Source organism: Pongo pygmaeus, chromosome 1 (assembly GCF_028885625.2).
Source record: "Pongo pygmaeus isolate AG05252 chromosome 1, NHGRI_mPonPyg2-v2.0_pri, whole genome shotgun sequence".
In the NCBI taxonomy this organism is placed as follows: Eukaryota; Metazoa; Chordata; class Mammalia; order Primates; family Hominidae; genus Pongo; species Pongo pygmaeus.
In genome coordinates, this window is record NC_072373.2 from 87067210 (window position 1) to 87088557 (window position 21348).

The 21348-nt window shown below is 38.2% G+C and overlaps 1 protein-coding gene across 1 annotated transcript; it reads right to left on the reverse strand.

Annotated features, from left to right (window-relative positions):
- Positions 1–11823: 11823 nt before the first annotated feature.
- Positions 11824–19546, reverse strand: RGS4 (regulator of G protein signaling 4). Its single transcript, XM_054478160.2, has 6 exons — positions 19408–19546; positions 18870–19146; positions 15912–16016; positions 15543–15604; positions 14788–14954; positions 11824–14091 (listed from the first exon to the last, which is right to left on the reverse strand). The coding sequence occupies exons 1-6, from the start codon at positions 19463–19465 to the stop codon at positions 13852–13854; spliced, it is 909 nt and encodes a 302-aa protein (XP_054334135.1). The 5' UTR covers positions 19466–19546; the 3' UTR covers positions 11824–13851.
- Positions 19547–21348: the final 1802 nt, after the last annotated feature.

Sequence of the window (21348 nt, forward strand, 5' to 3'; positions counted from 1 at the left end):
AAAATTTCTTGGAGAATCTGCCAAGCTAATTCCATGGGTGATGGAAGAATAAGGACTCAAAAATAACCAAGACACCCCTTAAAACAAAAAAAAAAAGCTTGAGGGAATGAGGTTAGGAAAGGTGGATAAATAAACAATCCAATGGAATAGAATATTCCAGATATAAATCCTTATTCGTATGGCAATTTAATTTATGACACACTTAGCACTCACACCTAGTGTCGAGTGAATTGATTTTTCAGTAAATGTTACCTGGATACATGCAAAAGAAAATATTAATCAACTACTTCATGAAAAAAATCAATTTCCTGTGGATTAAAGGTGTTATTATAAATGAAAGGCATAGGTATATAATTTTGAAAACATATAGGAAAAAATATATATGATCTTAGCATTATAGATAAACCATAAAGGGAAAACTGATATATTCAGCTACTTTAAAATGAAAATTTCTGTTCATTAAAAGATATCATAAATATTCAGGAAAAACAAGAAACAAAAACTGGAAGAAAATGTGTGTAATATGTAAAACTGACAATGAATTAGCATCTACGATATATAGAAATTTTAAAAAATCATTATTTAATAAAACCAAATAGAAAAAAATGGACAAAAACTGAAACAGCTACTTTGCAGAAGAAAAATCACAAAGCAAGGAAACAAAAATATGTGCAACGTTTGTTACCAGGGAAGTGCAACTTAAAATCATGAGCCATCAATCTCCATTTTGCAGACTGGCAAACATTGAAATGTCTAATCATATTAAATGATGGCAAAAATGTGAATCAAAGAAGACTCTTGCACACTGCTGTTGGGAATACAACTCAAACTCCAGCCTCTTAGGGCATGCATTTGCTTGTTGCCATCCTCTGGGCCATTTTTCTAGCACTTCTATAGAACAGGTGGATCCTGGCCACACATTCTCATCAGTAATAATTTTTTTTCCAAATTTTGGGAAACACACACAAAAGCAGCTTTAATGACAGGGTGGATTATGCTGCGGAAATAGGTGAGAGAAAATGCATTAATTAGGAGACATAAAGAATGGCCATTGTGGAATAGCAAAAAGAACTAAGGGGTAATAATTTGTCATTTGCTCTCTAAAGTTTACACTTCACAAAGGAAGTGGTCTCCAGGTAAAATAATAATAATAATGATAATCGACAAATTTATTAAACAATTATTATATATAACAGGTGTTATCCTAAAGTCTCTTAATGACCTCCAGGCAGATATATTTCTATGAGAATGGTTAGCCAACTCAGGGAAATACTGTCTTTAACTAACTTCCTTTCACTTTGGTTCAGCATTCAGTAAGGGACTTTATTATTATTCATTAACGGTTCTAGAGTGACCTTATTGGAAGGAATAGGTATTCTGAGTATCTTGTCCACATTACATCCTTGATTTTCAAAACTTGTCTCTTGAAGGTGCATAATATAAGCCAGCAATTTTTGGATTTGTTTACTCCTAAAGATTAATGACTTTTGAAGTTCTTCAACAACCTTATCATCTCAATTTACTGTCACATATTTGCCCTATCAAGTTTTCCTTTATGTTATTATCATTATTATTACTTTACCCAGGAAACAATTATAATTTAGAAAGCAGTGTGGTGTCATAGGAAGAACATACAATTAGGTGACTGAAGACTTTACCACTTATTAGCTAAGTAAATTTGTTTTTCATCTGAAAAATGGACATCATAAAATAATATTTACTACACAGGTTGTTGTGAATGTCGAATGAGCCAATGTGCTTTGTGAATTCTAATATGTTATGCTTGAGAGTAATTATGAATGTAAATTACTGGACAGATGCCCTTTACCATGATCCCTCAAGTGCTTCATGCAAACTGCTCTCCTCTGCCGAGCTCCTGTAGGTCATGTGGTGGGAAATTTTTAAGTTTATTTTGCCAGTGGGGAAACTAACATACAAAGAGTGGTAGAAACTTACCTAATATGAATGAAAATAGAACCTCTGTCTCCTGGTTCTTGGCTTTGTCCTCTAGATCAGCGGTTTCCAAACTCAACAGAGATATTGTTACATTGTTTTGTTTTGTTTTAGGTACCTGTCCCTAAAATTCCAAATCTCTGGAGTTGGGGCCTGGGAATCTATCATTTATATAAAGCTTCCCTAGTTTCTACTTCAGACAAACATTTTCTCTGGCCCCAGATTAGTTTTCTAGAACTAGATGAGTAACTAGATGAGTTACCCTCAAATGCTGGTAACTCTTATTTGAGAGAGCCATTTGGTGTTGATTATTGAAAGAAGTGTAATTTATCCAACAAGCTCTGTATTCAAACTGACCTTTAATCTGGAATCTGTTGCTCATTGATCGTGAGATCTTGAGGTAATGACTCAACCTCACTCAACTCTGAATAGCTTTATTAATATGCAAAGTAAAAATATTGGAGGAATTGAGTGGAATAATGTATGTAAAGCACAATTCCAGAGATAGACTTAATGGCAGCCCCCAATAAACAAAAACTACTATTATTACCTTAAAATATAGACTTAAACATTTACCTTTAATTATTCCCTCATTTCCTTTTGCTTTGCATGGAGCTTTCTATTTATACATTAAGTTATTCATCTGACTCAAACTTCCCAAAATATTTCATCCTGAAAAGTAAACAGTGCCAGGAGCCTATTTTCAGCACTCATTTTTAGTGCTGAGGTCACATAATACCCACCTTATTTTCTCAATTATCCATGTGCTAAAGAGTCATAAATCAGTGAATAGAATTGGAGGCAGGTGTGGAGCCTGCCCCACCTGCCATCTATAATTATTCCATGGGCCGAATCCAGATGTCAATGGGATGTAGAAATTAAGGAGACAGCTTAGTGAGCCGGCTGTCATGGGGATGCCAGTATATCACCGCTCTAGATTTAGCTTGGTTTTAGAAGTCCTAACTATCACTCCGATGATAAGAATATACTGTGTAGGTCACAAGAGGAGGGTTTGAAGGCAGCATGGAGTGGAGTATTCAATGATAATCTTAAGCAAGCTATTTAAAAATTTACAAGAAATAGAGAATAAAAACAGAAAGAGGAGTATACCCAGAAATGAGTGTGGTACAAGATTAACAGAAGAAACTTTCAGAGAAATATTTTTTTAGGAAAGAGTGGTCAATTAATCCACACTCTTTGAGTAATCACCATGTGGACAAAATTCCAGGCTTGTGTGAGATGCAGTCTAGCAAAGAGTATGAGTTCTGAGGCCACATGGCCTTGGGGCAAAGTCCTGGCTCCTTTGCTTATGAGCCATGAGGTCTTGGAGTAAACTCGCCCCTCTGTGCCTCAGTTTCTCATTTGTAAAAAGAAGATAATAAATTTTAGTGGCTCATCATCAAAGAGTTGTTCCATGTATTAAATCGGTTAAAATAAATCAAGTGGTATTAGTAGAGACTAAATAATAAATTGTAGTGATTTTAGGCTGTGGGTATAAATGAGAAGGTTGTACATATAAAGGATCATACTATTTTAAATTATATATAATTATATAAAATATATGTAAACTTTTGTAATATGTATAAAATAGCTATATGAAGACACTTTGTACTCCGGTAATGTCTTTAAAATCTTTTCTCTGTAAAGTGGCTTCAACCAGATCTTCCTTATTCTGATTATTTTATCCCAGCCCCCAGCACAAGGCTAGGAAAAACACCCTTGTATTCTTCAAGAGGGAAATGGCAGGAATATAGTAGACTCTAACAGGATTATGTCACATAAATTTCAGTACACAGTAAGCACTCAGGGAGTGGGAGGATGCAAACTTCCTGTTTGCATCTAGGAGTACGTAAACTGGTGTCAGTCACTCTGTCAACAAATAGTCATTTTCTATGTACTAGGCTCATGTCTTGATGCAAATCAAATGAGACATGTTTCATAACCTTGAGGAACTGGCAGTGTCGCTTGAGATAAAATTATAAATTAATGGTCACAGAACAATGTGCTAGTAATAATAAAAGCATGCCAGAGTATTAAGGGAATCCCACAAAGGAACATTTAAATCATGCCAGAAAGTGGGGGAAGGCTTCTCAATGTGAGTAGTCTTGAGCTGAGTTTAAAATAAAGAGTAGGGGTTAGCTAGATAAAGGAAAAGATCAGAAGACCGAGCTGGACAATGACAGCGGCAATTAAGAATGTGCTATTTCAGGAGCAGCAAATCTTTTATGGCTAAATCAAAGGAGGAGTTGTAGAAGATGAGGCCAAAAAGGGAGATTCAAAATCATAAAGAGTGTTGAATATTAGGCTAAAGTTGAGAGTGTTGCAAATTTTAAGCAGGTAATAGATCAAATGTGCATCTCAGAGCAGACTAGTAGTTAGTTGGAGTACATTAGTGGGTATCAGACGGGAGATTGAGAGGCCAGTAGAAAGGATAAGGCAGTAACCCAGGCCATGCACCATAAGAGCCTGGATAAAGCTACATCTATGCAGGTGGAGAGGCAGGAAGAGGTTTTCATAGGGTTTTTCTAGAGAAATTCTGCAGAGTCAGGTGACTTTTGAGTGTATGGAGTGAGTCAGAAGTAGGAACTAGGGATGATTCTGTGGTTTCTAGTTGGAGTGACTCCATATAAGATCAGGCCATCACCAAGGTAGGAAATAGAGAAGGAGAAACAACATTTGACCTGGAATTCACAAACAGTCCTTACAGCTGTGATTTTTAACACCCTCAAAGGCATTACAAATATTAATATTTCCTATTTGTTATACCTTTTCCTGGAAGGCAATGGGTAGTAAAAATACCATGGCCTGACAGAGGAGAAACAAGAAGAAGAGAAGGCAGGCAGATCTCAAAGGTATGGTGGTGAGAGAAAAAGATAAGCAAACCTTGTCTTGAATGTGACTTCACTAGAATGTGTTTCCCATAATTTGTTGTTATTGAGGAGATATCTCAGGGATATACTGTCCTGGAAGAAGATAGCTACACAAAGACCGAATAGATTCGTGGAATAATCTAGGAATTTTACAAATAATACTTGAAAAAAATCAACAAAAATTTTCTTTTACTTTTTTCAGAAGAAACAGCTTCAAAGTTAACCCTGCAAAGTCACTCTCAAGAGGTCACTACTCACTAATTCTCACGGTCTAACTTACCACTGATTTGCGCATGCTGCCTTTACTGGACTCGTGTGTGTGTGTGTGTGTGTGTGTTTGTGTGTGTGTGTGTGTTTGGATGCAATTCCCTTTGACCCAAGCCTTCTGGTCACCATTGGCTCCCCTCCAAGAAGGGGAACAGGAACAACGTGAGCAGGACCATGTGCCAAGTGCCTATTTCTTGCCGGGATGCTGTCTGAGTGTGATTCCTGGAGTGGCTAACTCAGATTCCCTGTAAAATACCTCCCCAAACAGTGGTAAAATAAAATCAAGGACAGTTGGGGTATTCCTTTATCCTTTTTTTTCTTTTTTCCTTCAGGTGTTAAACAACAGCAACAACCAAAGAGTCACTCTGTGGATGGTTCAATATCTAGCAAACTTAGAGAAAGAAAAGGATACAGAAAAGTGATTCTTAGAGAGGAATCTGGCCTTGGTATCTATTTCTTGCCTCCAAAACTTACTTTTTACTAGTCCTTGGGAAAATTCTTACCTGCCCCAGCTCAGATGGGACATGGAGACCAGCCAGGAATAGCATGGTGCTCTCGGATAGGTACAGCTGACTACATGGAGATCAGCCAGTAGTAGCATGGTGCTCTAGGAGAGGCACAACTGACTTATGACGTGAAGACCTGGGCATATTTGGCATTTGTTCTTCCCTATCCCATGTATCTTCATTTTCTTTTCTTCTTCTCTTTCATGTCCCTTTCTTCCACATTTTCTTTCCTGTCTTTTCCTTCTTTCCTTCGCTTCTTTTCTCCAGTCTTTTCATCTGTTTACCTCTTCTCTCCATTTCCATTTCTTCCTGTTATTCTTCCCTTGCTTACTTTTGTTCCTTCTTTCTATTAGTCCCTTTTTCTGCCATCTTTGACTAAGGTACTCAAATGTGTGAGCTCTGGAGGCGAACTTCTTGGTTTGACCTAGGCTCTACCACTTCTTTTGTATATGATCTTGGGTAAATTTTTAAATTCTCCTATATCAAAGTTTCCCCATCTACAATGAAATTATACTAATACCATATGCTTTAGAGTTTTGTTATAAGGATTTAATAAGATAATGTAAAGCTGTAATTCACTCAGCATAGGCAGGACATAATGTAAGATACTACTGTTTTATATATATATGTATATGTATGTATGTATGTGTGTGTGTGTGTGTGTGTATATATATATATATACACATTTGAGAGGGAGTCTCACTCTGTCCCCTAGGCTGGAGTGCAGTAGCATGATCTCGGCTCACTGCAACCTCTACCTCCCAGGCTCAAGCAATTCTCCTGCCTCCGCCATCCGTGTTGCTGGGATTACAGGCGTGCCCCACTACCACCCAGCTAATTTTTGTATTTTTAGTAGAGACAGGGTTTCACCATGTTGGCCAGGCTGGTCTCAAACTCCTGATCTCAAGTGATCCGCCTGCCTAGGCCTCCCAAGTAGGATGGGATTACAAGTGTGAGCCACTGTGCGCAGTGGTGGGATCACAGGTGTGAGCCACTGCACCCAGCCCTACTGTTCAATTTTAAGTCTCCTTTGGAAACCTAGTTCTCTCTCTAGGCATTGTTTGCCTCCATTTGGGTGCCTTAGAAATAGAATAATTCCTGATCTCAAATCTCCCAATAATCACTTTGCATGCAAAATTTTAAGAGTCTCATGCTCTACCAACTGAGCTAGCTGGGCAGCAAAGTTTTTAAAAACTATATTCTAATTCTGAATGGATTCTAAGTCATCTCATCAATTTTTTTTTTCAATTTATATCACAAATAGAAGAAAACCCAGTATTTTCCTTCCTCGTGTAATATTTCCATGTAACATCTAGATAAGCAAAGCAATGCATATTAAAACATCAGATAATTTAATTGGTCATCTTGTGGTTTAATGGCCTAAGCACATTCATGTTTTGAACTCAGCCTCTGAATTAAATGAATGGCACAGTTTAGTTTTTATGATGTGTTTTTGAGTCTGGCTCATTACATGAGCCACTTTATCTGACTGGCTTTGCTCTGATGCTTTTCTTTTTGTCCACATGTTTGGCATGGGCTGATAAGTAGTTGATTTTACCATCAAGGTACTTCTTATTTCTTTTCCTTCTCCTTTCCTCTTTCATCCTTCTATAGTCACATTTCCAACCTTAAAAATCTAAGCATTATTAACATGGAGTGCCAGAACACAGCCCGAGGCACCTTGGCAAGTTATTTTTCTGTGCCTCAGTTTCCCCATCGATAAAAATTTTCAGGGGAAATGCTCATGATTGGCATCTATATCTTAAGGTTGTTGTGAGAATTAAGTGTGTTGTTAAGAACAAGCAATAACAAGTGTTTTTCTTTTTTTATTTTATTATTATTATACTTTAAGTTTTAGGGTACATGTGCACAATGTGCAGGTTTGTTACATACATATACATGTACCATGTTGGTGTGCTGCACCCATTAACTCCTCATTTAGCATTAGGTATATCTCCTAATGCTATCCCTCCCCCTCCCCCTACCCCACAACAGTCCCTGGTATGTGATGTTCCCCTTCCTGTGTCCATGTGTTCTCATTGTTCAATTCTCACCTATGAGTGAGAACATGCAGTGTTTGGTTTTTTGTCCTTGTGTTAGTTTGCTCAGAATGATGGTTTCCAGTTTCATCCATGTCCCTACAAAGGACATGAACTCATCCTTTTTTATGGCTGCATAGTATTCCATGGTGTATATGTGCCACATTTCCTTAATCCAGTCTATCATTGCTGGACATTTGGGTTGGTTCCAAGTCTTTGCTATTGTGAATAGTGCCACAATAAACATGTGTGCATGTGTCTTTATAGCAGCATGATTTATAGTCCTTTGGGTATATACCCAGTAATGGGGATGGCTGGGTCAAATGGTATTGCTGGTTCTAGATCCCTGAGGAATCGCCACACTGACTTCCACAATGGTTGAACTAGTTTACAGGCCCACCAACAGTGTAAAAGTGTTCCTATTTCTCCACATCCTCTCCAGCACCTGTTGTTTCCTGACTTTTTAATGATCACCATTCTAACTGGTGTGAGATAGTATCTCATTGTGGTTTTGATTTGTATTTCTTTGATGGCCAGTGATGATGAGCATTTTTTCATGTGTTTTTTGGCTGCATAAATGTCTTCTTTTGAGAAGTGTCTGTTCATGTCCTTTGCCCACTTTTTGATGGGGTTGTTTGTTTTTTTCTTGTAAATTTGTTGGAGTTCATTGTAGATTCTGGATATTAGCCCTTTGTCAGATGAGTAGGTTGCGAAAATTTTCTCCCATTCTGTAGGTTGCCTGTTCACTCTGATAGTAGTTTCTTTTGCTGTGCAGAAGCTCTTGAGTTTAATTAGATCCCATTTGTCAATTTTGGCTTTTGTTGCCATTGCTTTTGGTGTTTTAAACATGAAGTCCTTGCCCATGCCTATGTCCTGAATGGTATTGCCTAGGTTTTCTTCTGGGGTTTTTAAGGTTTTAGGTCTAACATTTAAGTCTTTAATCCATCTTGAATTAATTTCTGTATAAGGTGTAAGGAAGGGATCCAGTTTCAGCTTTCTACATATGGCTAGCCAGTTTTCCCAGCACCATTTATTAAATAGAGAATCCTTTCCCCATTGCTTGTTTTTCTCAGGTTTGTCAAAGATCAGATAGTTGTAAATATGCAGCATTATTTCTGAGGGCTCTGTTCTGTTCTTTTGGTCTATATCTCTGTTTTGGTACCAGTATCATGCTGTTTTGGTTACTGTAGCCTTGTAGTATAGTTTGAAGTTAGGTAGCGTGATGCCTCCAGCTTTGTTCTTTTGGCTTAGGATTGACTTGATGATGCAGGCTCTTTTATGGTTCCATATGAACTTGAAAGTAGTTTTTTCCAATTCTGTGAAGAAAGTCATTGGTAGCTTGATGGGGATGGCATTGAATCTATAAATTACTTTGGGCAGTATAGCCATTTTCACAATATTGATTCTTCCTACCCATGAGCATGAAATGTTCTTCCATTTGTTTGTATCCTCTTTTATTTCATTGAGCAGTGGTTTATAGTTCTCCTTGAAGAGGTCCTTCACATCCCTTATTAGTTGCATTCCTAGATATTTTATTCTCTTTGAAGCAATTGTGAATGGGAGTTCACTCATGATTTGGCTCTCTGTTTGTCTGTTATTGGTGTTTAAGAATGCTTATGATTTTTGTACATTGATTTTGTATCCTGAGACTTTGCTGAAGTTGCTTATCAGCTTGAGGAAATTTTGGGCTGAGATGATGAGGTTTTCTAGATATACAATCATGTCATCTGCAAACAGGGACAATTTGACTTTCTCTTTTCCTAGTTGAATACCCTTTATTTCCTTCTCCTGCCTGATTTCCCTGGCCAGAACTTCCAACACTATGTTGAATAGGAGTGGTGAGAGAGGGCATCCCTGTCTTGTGCCTGTTTTCAAAGGGAATACTTCCAGTTTTTGCCCATTCAGTATGATACTGGCTGTGGGTTTGTCCTAGATAGCTCTTATTATTTTGAGATACGTCCCATCAATACCTAATTCACTGAGAGTTTTTAGCATGCAGGGTTGTTGAATTTTGTCAAAGGCCTTTTCTGCATCTATTGAGATAATCATGTGGTTTTTGTCTTTGGTTCTGTTTATACGCTGGCTTACATTTATTGATTCGCGTATGTTGAACCAGCCTTGCATCTCAGGGATGAAGCCCACTTGATCTTGGTAGATAAGCTTTTTGATGTGCTGCTGGATATGGTTTGCCAGTATTTTATTGAGGATTTTTGCATCAATGTTCATCAAGGATATTGGTCTAAAATTCTCTTTTTTGGTTGTGTCTCTGCCAGGCTTTGGTATTAGGATGATGCTGCCCTCATAAAATGAGTTAGGGAGGATTCCTTCTTTTTCTATTGATTGGAATAGTTTCGGAAGGAATGGTACCAGCTTCTCTTTGTACCCCTGGTAGAATTCAGCTGTGAATCCGTCTGGTCCTGGACTTTTTTTGGTTGGTAAGGTATTGATTATTGCCTCAATTTCAAAGCCTGTTATTGGTCTATTCAGAGATTCAACTTCTCCTGGTTTAGTCTTGGGAGGATGTATGTGTCGAGGAATTTATCCATTTCTTCTAGATTTTCTAGTTTATTTGCATAGAGGTGTTTATAGTATTCTCTGATGGTAGTTTGTATTTCTGTGGGATAGGTGGTGACATCCCCTTTATCATTTTTTATTGCATCTATTTGATTCTTCTCTCTTTTCTTCTTTATTAATCTTGCTAGTGGTCTATCAATTTTGTTGATCTTTTCAAAAAACCAGCTCCTGGATTCATGAATTTTTTGAAGGGTTTTTTGTGTCTCTATTTCCTTCAGTTCTGCTCTGATCTTAGTTATTTCTTGCCTTCTGCTAGCTTTTGAATGTGTTTGCTCTTGCTTTTCTAGTTCTTTTAATTGTGATGTTAGGGTGTCAATTTTAGATCTTTCCTGCTTTCTCTTATGGGCATTTAGTGCTATAAATTTCCCTCTACACACTGCTTTGATTGTGTCCCAGAGATTCTGGTATGTTGTGTCTTTGTTCTTGAATAACGAGTGTTTTTCAAAAGTTGTTCCTTGATATACATTATCTTCAGAAAAAGGGTCAGCCAATATTTTTTTTTACTTCTTTAACAGACAACCATAAAGAAGAAAGAAAGAATGAGGGACGTAGAGACTGGGGAAACCAACACTGCTCACACTTGCTGCTAATAGCAGTGACTTTGAATTACCCTGCAGTTCTTGATAGATATTATCAAATACAGGGAGCAGCAACTATACGGTCCCAGTGAGAGTCTGACACATCTATAGTATAAGAGAAGAATGATAGTTTTGAGGGGAGATTCTGAGAGTTTCCCCTCAAAACACACAGAATTTAGATTCCTCTCTGAATTTTTTTCTTAAAAGACGGTTCGGTCCATAGTTTTTACCAGATCCTTAAATGGATCTATTACTCAAAAGTGTTGAAGATCATCTATCCTTAACACCTTGTAAGTACTACTCTTACAATGGGAAAGAAAGGTCAGGAAATGGGAGTCTCATGACATAGTAGACACAGCACAGGGCCTATTACTGAGGATGTGAACATTCTATGACCTCTTTTCCAGGAAAGAGAATTAACAAAAGGGAGGGAAGGATTTCGAAGTTTGGGTAAGAATCTATAGCTCCTTTCAACTCTCTCAATGTCCCACTGCTCTACCATCTCTCAAACAGGCAGATAACTGGAAATAAAAGAATGGCTCTGGAAGGTGAGCTCTATCCCTTGAAAACTGATTGAGAATCTGCAAGCAAATCGCTTAATCTGTTTAGCAGTCTCTGAAGCTAAGATTGCCTTGGTTCTATGAGTAGAGCCAAGCAGAGCAGTGGCATGAAGTAAAGAATAAACAATATTCATTTTGTGCTTTCTTTCCCAGAGTTCACTGGCACAAGAGGGATTAAAGACTCAGTATGAATATTTTTCTAAAGTCACCCTACACCCTGATGTTTCTCATAGCATGTCTCTGGATCATTAATGTGTTTCCAAGCAAATAGTTTTGTATGGAGCGTTTATTTACCCTTATTATTAAGATGCGTGTGTTTCACTGGAAGCATCAGCTTTGAGGCCTATCAAGTACATGATAGAAACAGGCATGCAAAAGGAAGGAGTATTCTGTCCAGGGAGCATGAGCAGGCAAGCTCACCATTGGAAATGGTGGTGAAATAACAGGGAAATACAACTGAAAAACACACTCAAAAATGTATTACATAAAATAATTTACTTCTCATTCAGAATGACCTTCCAGACCTATTAGTAAGACAGCAGTCTGTGAGTTCGGATACAATCTGAAAGTCATGACAATTATAATAGGGCAAGACCAATAAAGTTACACATTTGAAGTCAACTAGAGACAAAATCGTGGAACTGTGTATAACAGAAAATGACACTGATGAGGAACTCCAGGGATATTAAGGGCAAGATTGCCGGAGAGACAAGAAGGGTACAATTAGAAAACCTGCATCTTTAATACAGTGAGATTTGTATGCATACACTCTGGTGTCTTCATTTTGCAGCCCATTATATTGGCTTAAAAGCCAGAAAGGTGCTCATGCATGTAATTTATACTGGAGCAACGAATGCAGTGTATGTGGACGCGTGTGTGTGCACTTTAAAAGGCAGTAGTTTTAGAAGAATGAGAAGAAAATTACTTCCTGGGCATTCATTAATAATTCAGGTGATATCCTGTACCTCCATTTATAAAACAATATAATAATAATAACACGTACAAAATAACATCATAAATAACATAAATGAGAAGTTTTCAAGTATTTCAAGTGCCTTGAAAAGTTTCAAGTGGTAATTCTCACAATTGGTTACACAAACTTTTTTTTTTGTTTTCTTTTCCTCTCATTTAGTCTCAGAGCCTAAAAAGAAATGCCTCCAGTCTCTGTTAGCCCTGATGTTTGGAATGAAATTAACAAGATTCTACCTTAAAAGAGAAAACTTATGTGGGCTTTTCAAATTGTGAAAATTTGTTTCCCTCTTATAAAATATAATCTTTCCCCTGCTGCTGGTTTATAAATATAGGCATATAGCCCAGAGCCATTACAAAGAAAAAACAACCAACCACATTAAACTAAGGAGCCTCATCTGATGGCTAAGGTTCTCAAGGAAAAAATGAGAAGAGCACCTTGATCAGGAGAGGAAAAAAGGATAGAGGATAAAAACAGTAACCTTTAACTTCTATGCCCTCACTCAGCCAGTAACTTATGGCAGGTGTTGCTGGCAAGGCCTTAGCTGCATTTCTTCATTCAGTTGAACATCCTGTCTGCCAACTCCATACCAACCCAGCTGCTAATAAGCATGCCCTGAGCACCCAGGAAAAGAAGGGAAGGCTGGCAGCTTAGGAGCTCAAAAGTGCCATCAGTGAAAACCAGCTCAAGGGAGCTAAGGTATTTGCTCCTTAGAATAGTGCTCAAGGTGGAGGCTGTCAGTGGTCAAATCAAGCGTGAAGTTCCTTGGATGCTTCTCCAGCAAGATCCATGGAAGTTTACAAAACCAACTTTCCACAGGTTAGCATTTCTTTCTTAACCTACATGGCAGTTAGTTCATTTTGCCCTGTTCAAATGTAGTATGAAAGAACAGAGATCAAAACACGCATGTAAGTACATACACATACTCGACTTATGAGCACCTAGGGTCTTTCCCATCACTCTTGCAAATGTGTGTGTGTGTGTGTGTGTGTATACATACACTCACACATACATATGTATACACAGACATCTATATACAGAAATAATGTATATGTGTGTATAATGTATATATAATATATATACATAGACATACACACAAGCACATATCATAGATCAACCTCATCTAAACATCTAGAGTCTGGAGAACGTGCTGGCCAACAGAATACATGTGCGTGTGGATGTCATGTGACATGCACTAACCAACCATCCCAAGGCAAAACTGTTGGGAGGAGGAAACTGCCAACAATCTTTGAAAATCCAGACCTACCAGGCCATTATTTAGATATTTGCTCCCATGGAACCCTCAAAGAAACTTAGGAAAATTGGACTGGAATGGGGTCCCACCCTGATGAACACTCAAACACCAAAAGCTATATCTAGTTTATGCGTAGAAGTGACTCACACATGGCAGGCAGCATGAATATTAGGCTACAATGTGGATAAAGCACTGGAGCTTAATACAGATCAATATTTGGCCTCAGGTTTTCCAGAGCATAGAGTCTTGGCATTTCATCCCTCTGCCTTCAGGTGAGAATTAGGCACACTGAGGGACCAGGGAAGCACAGTCTGCTGAACTCTTGGCTCCTTTCTGCTTTTCTGCCCCACAGCTGGAAGGGTTGACCAAATCAAGATAGAATCGAGACTTGAGGAAGCGGCGGTAGGAATCCTTCTCCATCAGGTTGAAAATCTTCTTCTGGGCCTCATCAAAGCAGGTTATTGTAGGCTCTAGCATGTTCCGGCTTGTCTCTTCCCTGGTGCAAGAATCCAGGTTCACCTGAGGGGCAAAGGCCAAGGCTTCATTAGACCTATATCCCTGTTGAGGATGCAAGCCTGTATGCTTTGTAGTGATTTGTGAGTGGCAGTGCACCCTCTGTATTTCAGAAGCAAAAAACAAAAGCGACATTAGGCTCTTCCTTGGCACATGTGAGAGAGTATGAAAGGTTCAGAATGAACCTTTCTGCTTTAGAGTGAGCAGGGCAAGATCTTCTGTTCTGTCTAACAAATTGGGGAGATTCATCAGAAAAATTCATGAAGGGAGGTTATGGTAAGCCACATGGATAAGAGATTTTTTTAAAAACTGATTTATTTTGGGTTGTCAAGATTATGATAGTCAGCTCCACTATTCTAGGAACCTTCATTAAGATCCAGAGAGTTCTCTGCCATAAAAGCTTACCTTTTTGGTCAGGTTGGCTAATGGGTAGAAGGAATAGATAGAAAGTTGGGTAGAGGGAATAGGTTCTAGTGTTTGATAGCACATTAGGGTAATATAGTTATCAATAGTTTATTGTATATTTTAAAGTAGCTAGAAGAGGAGATTTGGAATGTTCTCAACACATAGAAATAATAAATGTTTGAGGTATGTATATAGCAATTGCCCTGATTTGATCGTTAACACATTGTATGCATGTATCAAAATATCACACATACTCCATAAATATGTACAATTTTTATGTATCCATAAAAAACCTACCTCTTTGGATGCCTGGACTGAGATGAATTCATTATAGATCTTTTTGGCCTTGGGACTTAGTTTAGATGGTGATTTGATTTTCTTGTACTCTTCACAGCTGATCCAGAAGTCAATATTCTCCTCACTATATTCAGACTTCAAGAAAGCTTTGAAAGCTGCCAGCCCACCTATAATACAGGAGAAAGGACCACAGTTGTCATCACACTGGCTGGCCTCTTGGATATGATATTTCACATAAAGTTGAGGCACTTGGGGGATAAAGCATGGGTTCAAGTAATCCCTTTTTCCCCCACTTTTTTCAAGTCACTTGGAGTCAGGTAACCCTAATCTGTGTTTGATATCCAGTGGATCCCAGTTCTACCTAATGATTCTTACTCAAGTTGGAAGCCTCTTTCAAGAAAGTATTTTGTTTCTGAAATGCCTATGCAGCTATCAATTACCAAGGTCAATTTGGGAAAGAGAAACTGAGATTGATTTTGCAAGAAGGTATTGATATTTATCATTTTTTTCTCTCTTCCCCTTTTCCTTGTAATGAGAGAGATGGTTTTCCACACGGTTCCTGCATAAACTTTTCATTGTATATCACAAAGCTCTAGGGCATATTAAAATTTTAAACAGACTGAATTTAAGACCTAAAGAGTCTCCTGAGTCTGAACATCAGAAAGAAGCCAGGCCTTGCTGCAGTTTCTATTAGACCAGCATAATATAACTTGTCTTATCCAGAGTACCTCATCCCAGGTTGCTGTCAGACTTACATTCATGACTAATCAGGTTTTCCAGTGATTCAGCCCATTTCTTGACTTCCTCTTGGCTCACTCTAGAAAAAATAGAGAGAAACAGAAAAATTGGAATGCCATGGTAAAAAAAAATTGGGGTAAGAAATCTAAGATCCTAAATAAAGGCAAAGATTTTATTTTCCATCGTTATGACAAAATATGTTATTGATGAGGGCAGTTTTTCACTAAATGTATAGAAATTTCAAATGTAGTTATGATCTCCATGAAAATGGAGGCTATCTTGATCCAAATCTGGCTTAACTAGGAGCACAACTTCCTTCTCACAGAACATCCCTATCGTCAGATAGTTAATACTCAGTAGATCTTCACGAAGGCCTTTTCTCTTACCTCTGGCAGATAATCACTTTGTCCTTCTTGTTGTGGGAAGAATTGTGTTCACAGGAATCAGATTTTTGCAGCAGGAAACCTAGCCGATGTTTCATATCTTTTGCACTGCACAGAAGAGAAAAAAATGAATAAATAGTAATAACAAGCTTTCTTTAAAAGATACCTAATGGTAGAGCTTGAAGAGTCCATTACTAGTCTATGGCTCAGAGACAGTTTATTTAGGGAATAGGAGTTGGAGTGGGCATGACCTCTGAGGAAAACAAGATTCCTCTTTTGGTTCCCTATGACTTGCTACAAAACCTTGAGGCAGAGTCATAACACTAGTTCCTTCATCCACAACTGGAATTCTGACCCTTCAGTTTACCTCAGAAACCTCAGAAGCCTTTATATGTCCGTCATTTTGACCAACCGAATACCTTTGGCATCTTCAACAGAACCTGAATCACTGAAAACATGAGTGATCTCTGAGTAATTTTTAGGAATCAGAAAGCAGTAGCGGCAAAAGATGCACATCCTTGCTGCACGCCACCTTCTGGCAGGTGATTGCTATTTCCATCTGTTCCCCTGCTGGCAGAGGGAACTGTAGAAGCACCTCGGGAAAGTAAGTCTATTCAGTTCCAGCCATGTATGTGGCGGGGCCAAGCAGTTCCTGCTATGAGGTATAGAGGGAGAATACACTGAGGTGTGCAGCTCCAGCAGAGGGAAATGGAACATGGGATGGCGAAAACAAATGCCCAAGCTGAAACCTCAGCTCCTTGGGGCTTCTATCTAGACAATATCTGCTGCTGCTGCTTTCCTTCTTAATAGCTACTTTAAAGGACATACACACTCTAAAGGGCATTTGAGGCTTAACAGCTATTAGGAGAAGCAGGCTAGAGTCATCACTGAGCTTCCAGTTTATTGCCACCATTTAATAGGCAGCCAGGGCATATTAGGGCTCCTGACTAACTAGAAAAATGGGGTCTTTTAATAAGCCTTAAGCTCAACTATCTTACTTTTTATTAAATATCCTCTTGCTTGCATCTCTTTTTATTAAAAAAGTCAAGAAATAATTTAAAAAGAGAAATACCATTTTAAAAGAAATAAATAACTAAATGTGTCTATTTGGAGTGGGGAAAATAAAGCCTCAAAGATATAAAGACATTTAGGATGACCACTAATACATTTATGTATGTAGGTTTTCCCAGAAAGTTTGAATTCCATTATGTTCTCTGACTGCCCCTTAAATAGTATTTTCTCTTCCTCGCAAGATTACTTTCCCTCCTCTGCTTCCCTGACTGATGACTGTTCAGGGGGATGCAACATCCTTTTTGATTATAACAAGATATAATCCTAAATGTTAGGATGATTCCAAGGTGATAATGTAAGTATATCATGAAGTCCAAATAGAAACGAATTCATATTTCTATGTGCTGGATCCACCTGAGATCCTAGAGTTATTGATCAATGCAGGGGGTAAGTGTGCTTAGCAAGTATTCTTATAATAAAACCATAAAAATAAAAAACAAAATGACTTCATAAGTTATTGGAGTCAGGAATTCTAGATTTGGTCCTAACTCACCCACCACCTATGTGACCTTGAGCAGGCAATGGCTCCTCTGGAGCCTCAGGCACTGGTGGTAAAGATGTTGGACTAGATGATTTGCAATTTACTGATGAGGAAACGGAAGAGCAGTTCATCCTGCTGACATAGAGTTTACCTCCTTAGATTAGCTGCTTAACTCTTTGAGGACAGAGCTCTAGTATTATCTTTTATCTGTTTTGCAAAATATTTACCAGAGCATAACTTTCTCCTGACACTCTTGTATTTTTGTACGGTTCATTTCATATGTGAAGCTTGAAGTAATTTGCTCCACTCCATTCAGAAAATTAAGCGTGAGGGTCAGAGGAACTTATTTCATAGATACTCTCTGCCAGACCCTCCTGCTTCATTTTAAAGAAGCCATCGATACTTCCATACTCCCGAATGACAGAATATTTGAAAAGTAAATGTTTTAATAGTACATAAAAAAATTATGTTTTCTGAGATTATTTCCAAAATAAAATTTGTGGTAATTTCTATTTTCAGAGCAATAAGAAAGCAGGTAGTATACCTTTAGATTGACTTTTTACCTTTAACTGCAAGATTAAGTAATGTAATATGCACTCATTTTGTGTTTAATTTTCAACTGGCTAATATATGATCATTCTCTGAATGCATTTCTTTATACTTTTTTGAACAAACCAAACACAAATGAATAGTTGTATGTCTGTAAGGTCGTTTAAAAAAATCAAGAGAGTATATTAACAAAACAATGTCTTTAAGATGAGATCTTCTACAAAACTATTAACTGATTTGTAATGGTCAATATTTCTCAACCAAACTCATATGAGGCACTTCAAGAACTAGAGATGGGGCAGAGAGATAAGGAAGATCTGGCTTTGAAACTCATATCTCATTGTAACATTTGCTTATAAGAACATAGAGAGTGAAAGATACTGCACCACCACACAGAAAGCATAGTGCCTTTCTGATGATGGAGCCAAACCTCATTCTGGGGTACCTTTCCTGAAACAAGATGTAGCATACAATCAGAAAGCCCAGAGCCAGGCTTCTATGTACTCCACAGATGCTCAAATAACAGTAGTAATCACAGATGGAGATATTACAGATCACTGTACATAGCCTCAAACCTCATCTCGCTTCTTAATTAAAACTAGCTTTCTTAGACCTGGCTTAAAGAACAGAACAGTTCTCAAAACTGAGGTCACATAAAACAACACATAAGGACTGAAATTCGGGGAGCACATGTCTTAAGTCACAATATCTAGCTAGTCTTGGAGGAAAGTTAGAAAGTCGTGCTCTCCTGACCACACTGTTTCTAATTGCACAGAACTAGGTTAATAAGTACAACATGTAAATAACTGAGAAAGTCTAGCCAAAAGTTTAATATGGTTAATGGCTGAAAGCAATCTTACCTCCTCAAGCAAGAAGCCGGCAGACCTGCAAGCCCTTTGCACATCTTATTTAACAGCTTGGAATTTGCAAGCAGGAAAGAAATGCGGCAGGAGGAGCTGTGGCTTCGGCTTTGAGCGTACTTTGCCTCTTCTCCGGTAAAGATATTGTCAGAATCCTCTGAGCGTCTTCCTCCTAAGCCTGTAGGGGTCTCTTTTATAGCCCAGCTACGACTGTCCAGCCAATCAGACAACAGCTCTGCAGTACCAGCTCCTCTGGCTCCCTCTGCCTCTCCAGCCCCTGAAAGAGATGAGGAAGAAAAGATTGACGCATCAGCAATGTTAAGTGAACGAGCAGAAAAAATCCCTCTGAAAAGTAGGGATATGGGAAAAAATGTACTCAATGTCTCTACCAATGTCAGAGGTTTAGAATTTCCAGAAAAGGAAAAAAAGTGTACAATGCTGCAAAATATAGTTTTTATTCATATGTCTGTAAAAAAAAAAGATACCAAGGAAGTTGCTTCCTGGAAGGAAAAGTACCAGCAGGAATTCTGGAGCTTACTTAGGAGCTGACTCCCAATGCCCTTCCTCTTTTGGATTAGAAGCATCATATTATACATGGTCCAAGATCTGATCCTCACGATTTCCAAAAGGGAGCTGGCAGGATCATTGTCTCCACGCAGTGATTTGCGGAAGTTGCCTTGGTTGTTATGCAAACAAGAAGGTGGAGAGAAATAGCTGGATGACAGACAGTTATAAGCCCGGCAGCATACAGAAACTACCCTAGGAAAAATAGATTTGCTATATCTGTAATCAACCTGACTGAGGAATACTTTTCTAGAAATCTTGGTAACAACAGAATTCAGCCTAGCACTGACAGTTTCTCCTTTACATGCCTGCGTCCTGTAAAAAGTCTAAACCGGCAGCTCGAGGACCAAAGGAGGGAGTAGATGAGCAAATACACACAGCAGTTCTTATATCAAATGAGTTTATGTCTTATGTAATTCTAAGTCTCCAATCTGATATTTCAAAAGATAAAGAAAGAGAGATGTAAAGAGAAAGAGAGAGAGCAGGCAGAAAAATATGTAGTTTGCTTTGCGTATCGCCAGCCTTCAAACTAATTGTAAGAATATTAAGCCCTATAGGTGTTTCTGAACACCTGGACAATCAGCATGTTTTACATACAATATCATGAACTGAAATGCCTGCATGGACAGAATCATTCAGGTGTTTCACATCTTATAGCCATATACCAAATACCTACACCAGAGTTACAGAGGAAAGCTGTAAGTGGAAGAAGGGAATTAATTGCTAGATCTGACCAAAACAGCTTTCATTTTGAAAGCAGATAGGTTCCTGATCATAGGCTACAGTGAGCTATACTTTATATATAAGAAACAGAGGCATCAAATAGTTTAGGTGGAAGAGATGAAAAATAGTTCGGTTCCAGTGAGGTGCAAAATACCAAAAATATAGAAAGAATGGCACAAAGCAATGCCCATATGTGGCCCTACCCAATACGTGCCCTTGAACATCCCACACTGCCCCCACTACCAACACGTTCCATGACTAGCAGAGCAAGGAGACAGCAGACAAATGTAAAATGGTGGAGGGACCATAATCTACAGAAGATGCATTTAAATTATAGGAAAAAGTCTCTAGCTGCCCATAAGAGGGCATTTATTAGATTAGCTACTGGGCAACTTTTCCTTGAATTATAACATAGAACAAATGAATGTTGACAGCCATCCTTGATGGTGGTGTGGAAGGAACTGCAGTGCAATGTGAAATTAGGGAGGCCCTCAGACCAAAGAAGATGGACCAGGGAAATGAATCAGTCAGAACTGACATTAAAGAGGTCAGACTAATTAAAAGGGAAAGAAGGTCACTCAAAGAAAGACCATGGCCTTCTATGTTTACCTGGGCAATTAAAAGAGTGATCACTCAAATAGATTGATTTTAGGAACATAAGTGAGTACCCAAAAAGATTTACTGATGCCTGAAATTCCACAATAAAAGCTTTATGTCTTGCACTTAGAATAACAGAAGCCTGATTTGTCATGAGTTAAATATAAATCACTGCAATAGATGGGACTTTAAAGACAAAATGGGACTTCAAAGGCAATCTAGCCTAACACTCTCATTTCACCAAAAAGGAAATAGAGACCCAGAAAGAGAAAGTGACTTGCTGAGGTTACAGCTTCTTACTAACAGAGGTGGGTCCAGATACAGGTGTCTCGATATTCAGTTATGTGGATTGTCCACCATGCTATCCTATCACTCAACAGTCTTATCAAATGAGGTAAACTGTGTAAATAGAGATATTTCTAAACTACAAAGTGCTAGTCAAATAATTTTTATCATTCTATTATACACAGTATAGAACATAACCCAAAATTAATTTTACACATTTTATTCAAGGAGTGTTCACTTGCCCAATTTGTTCTTGCTCCTTGAAAGCAGGAGCTGCTGCAGACCTCAATGTTCTCGTTCCCTATTAAAA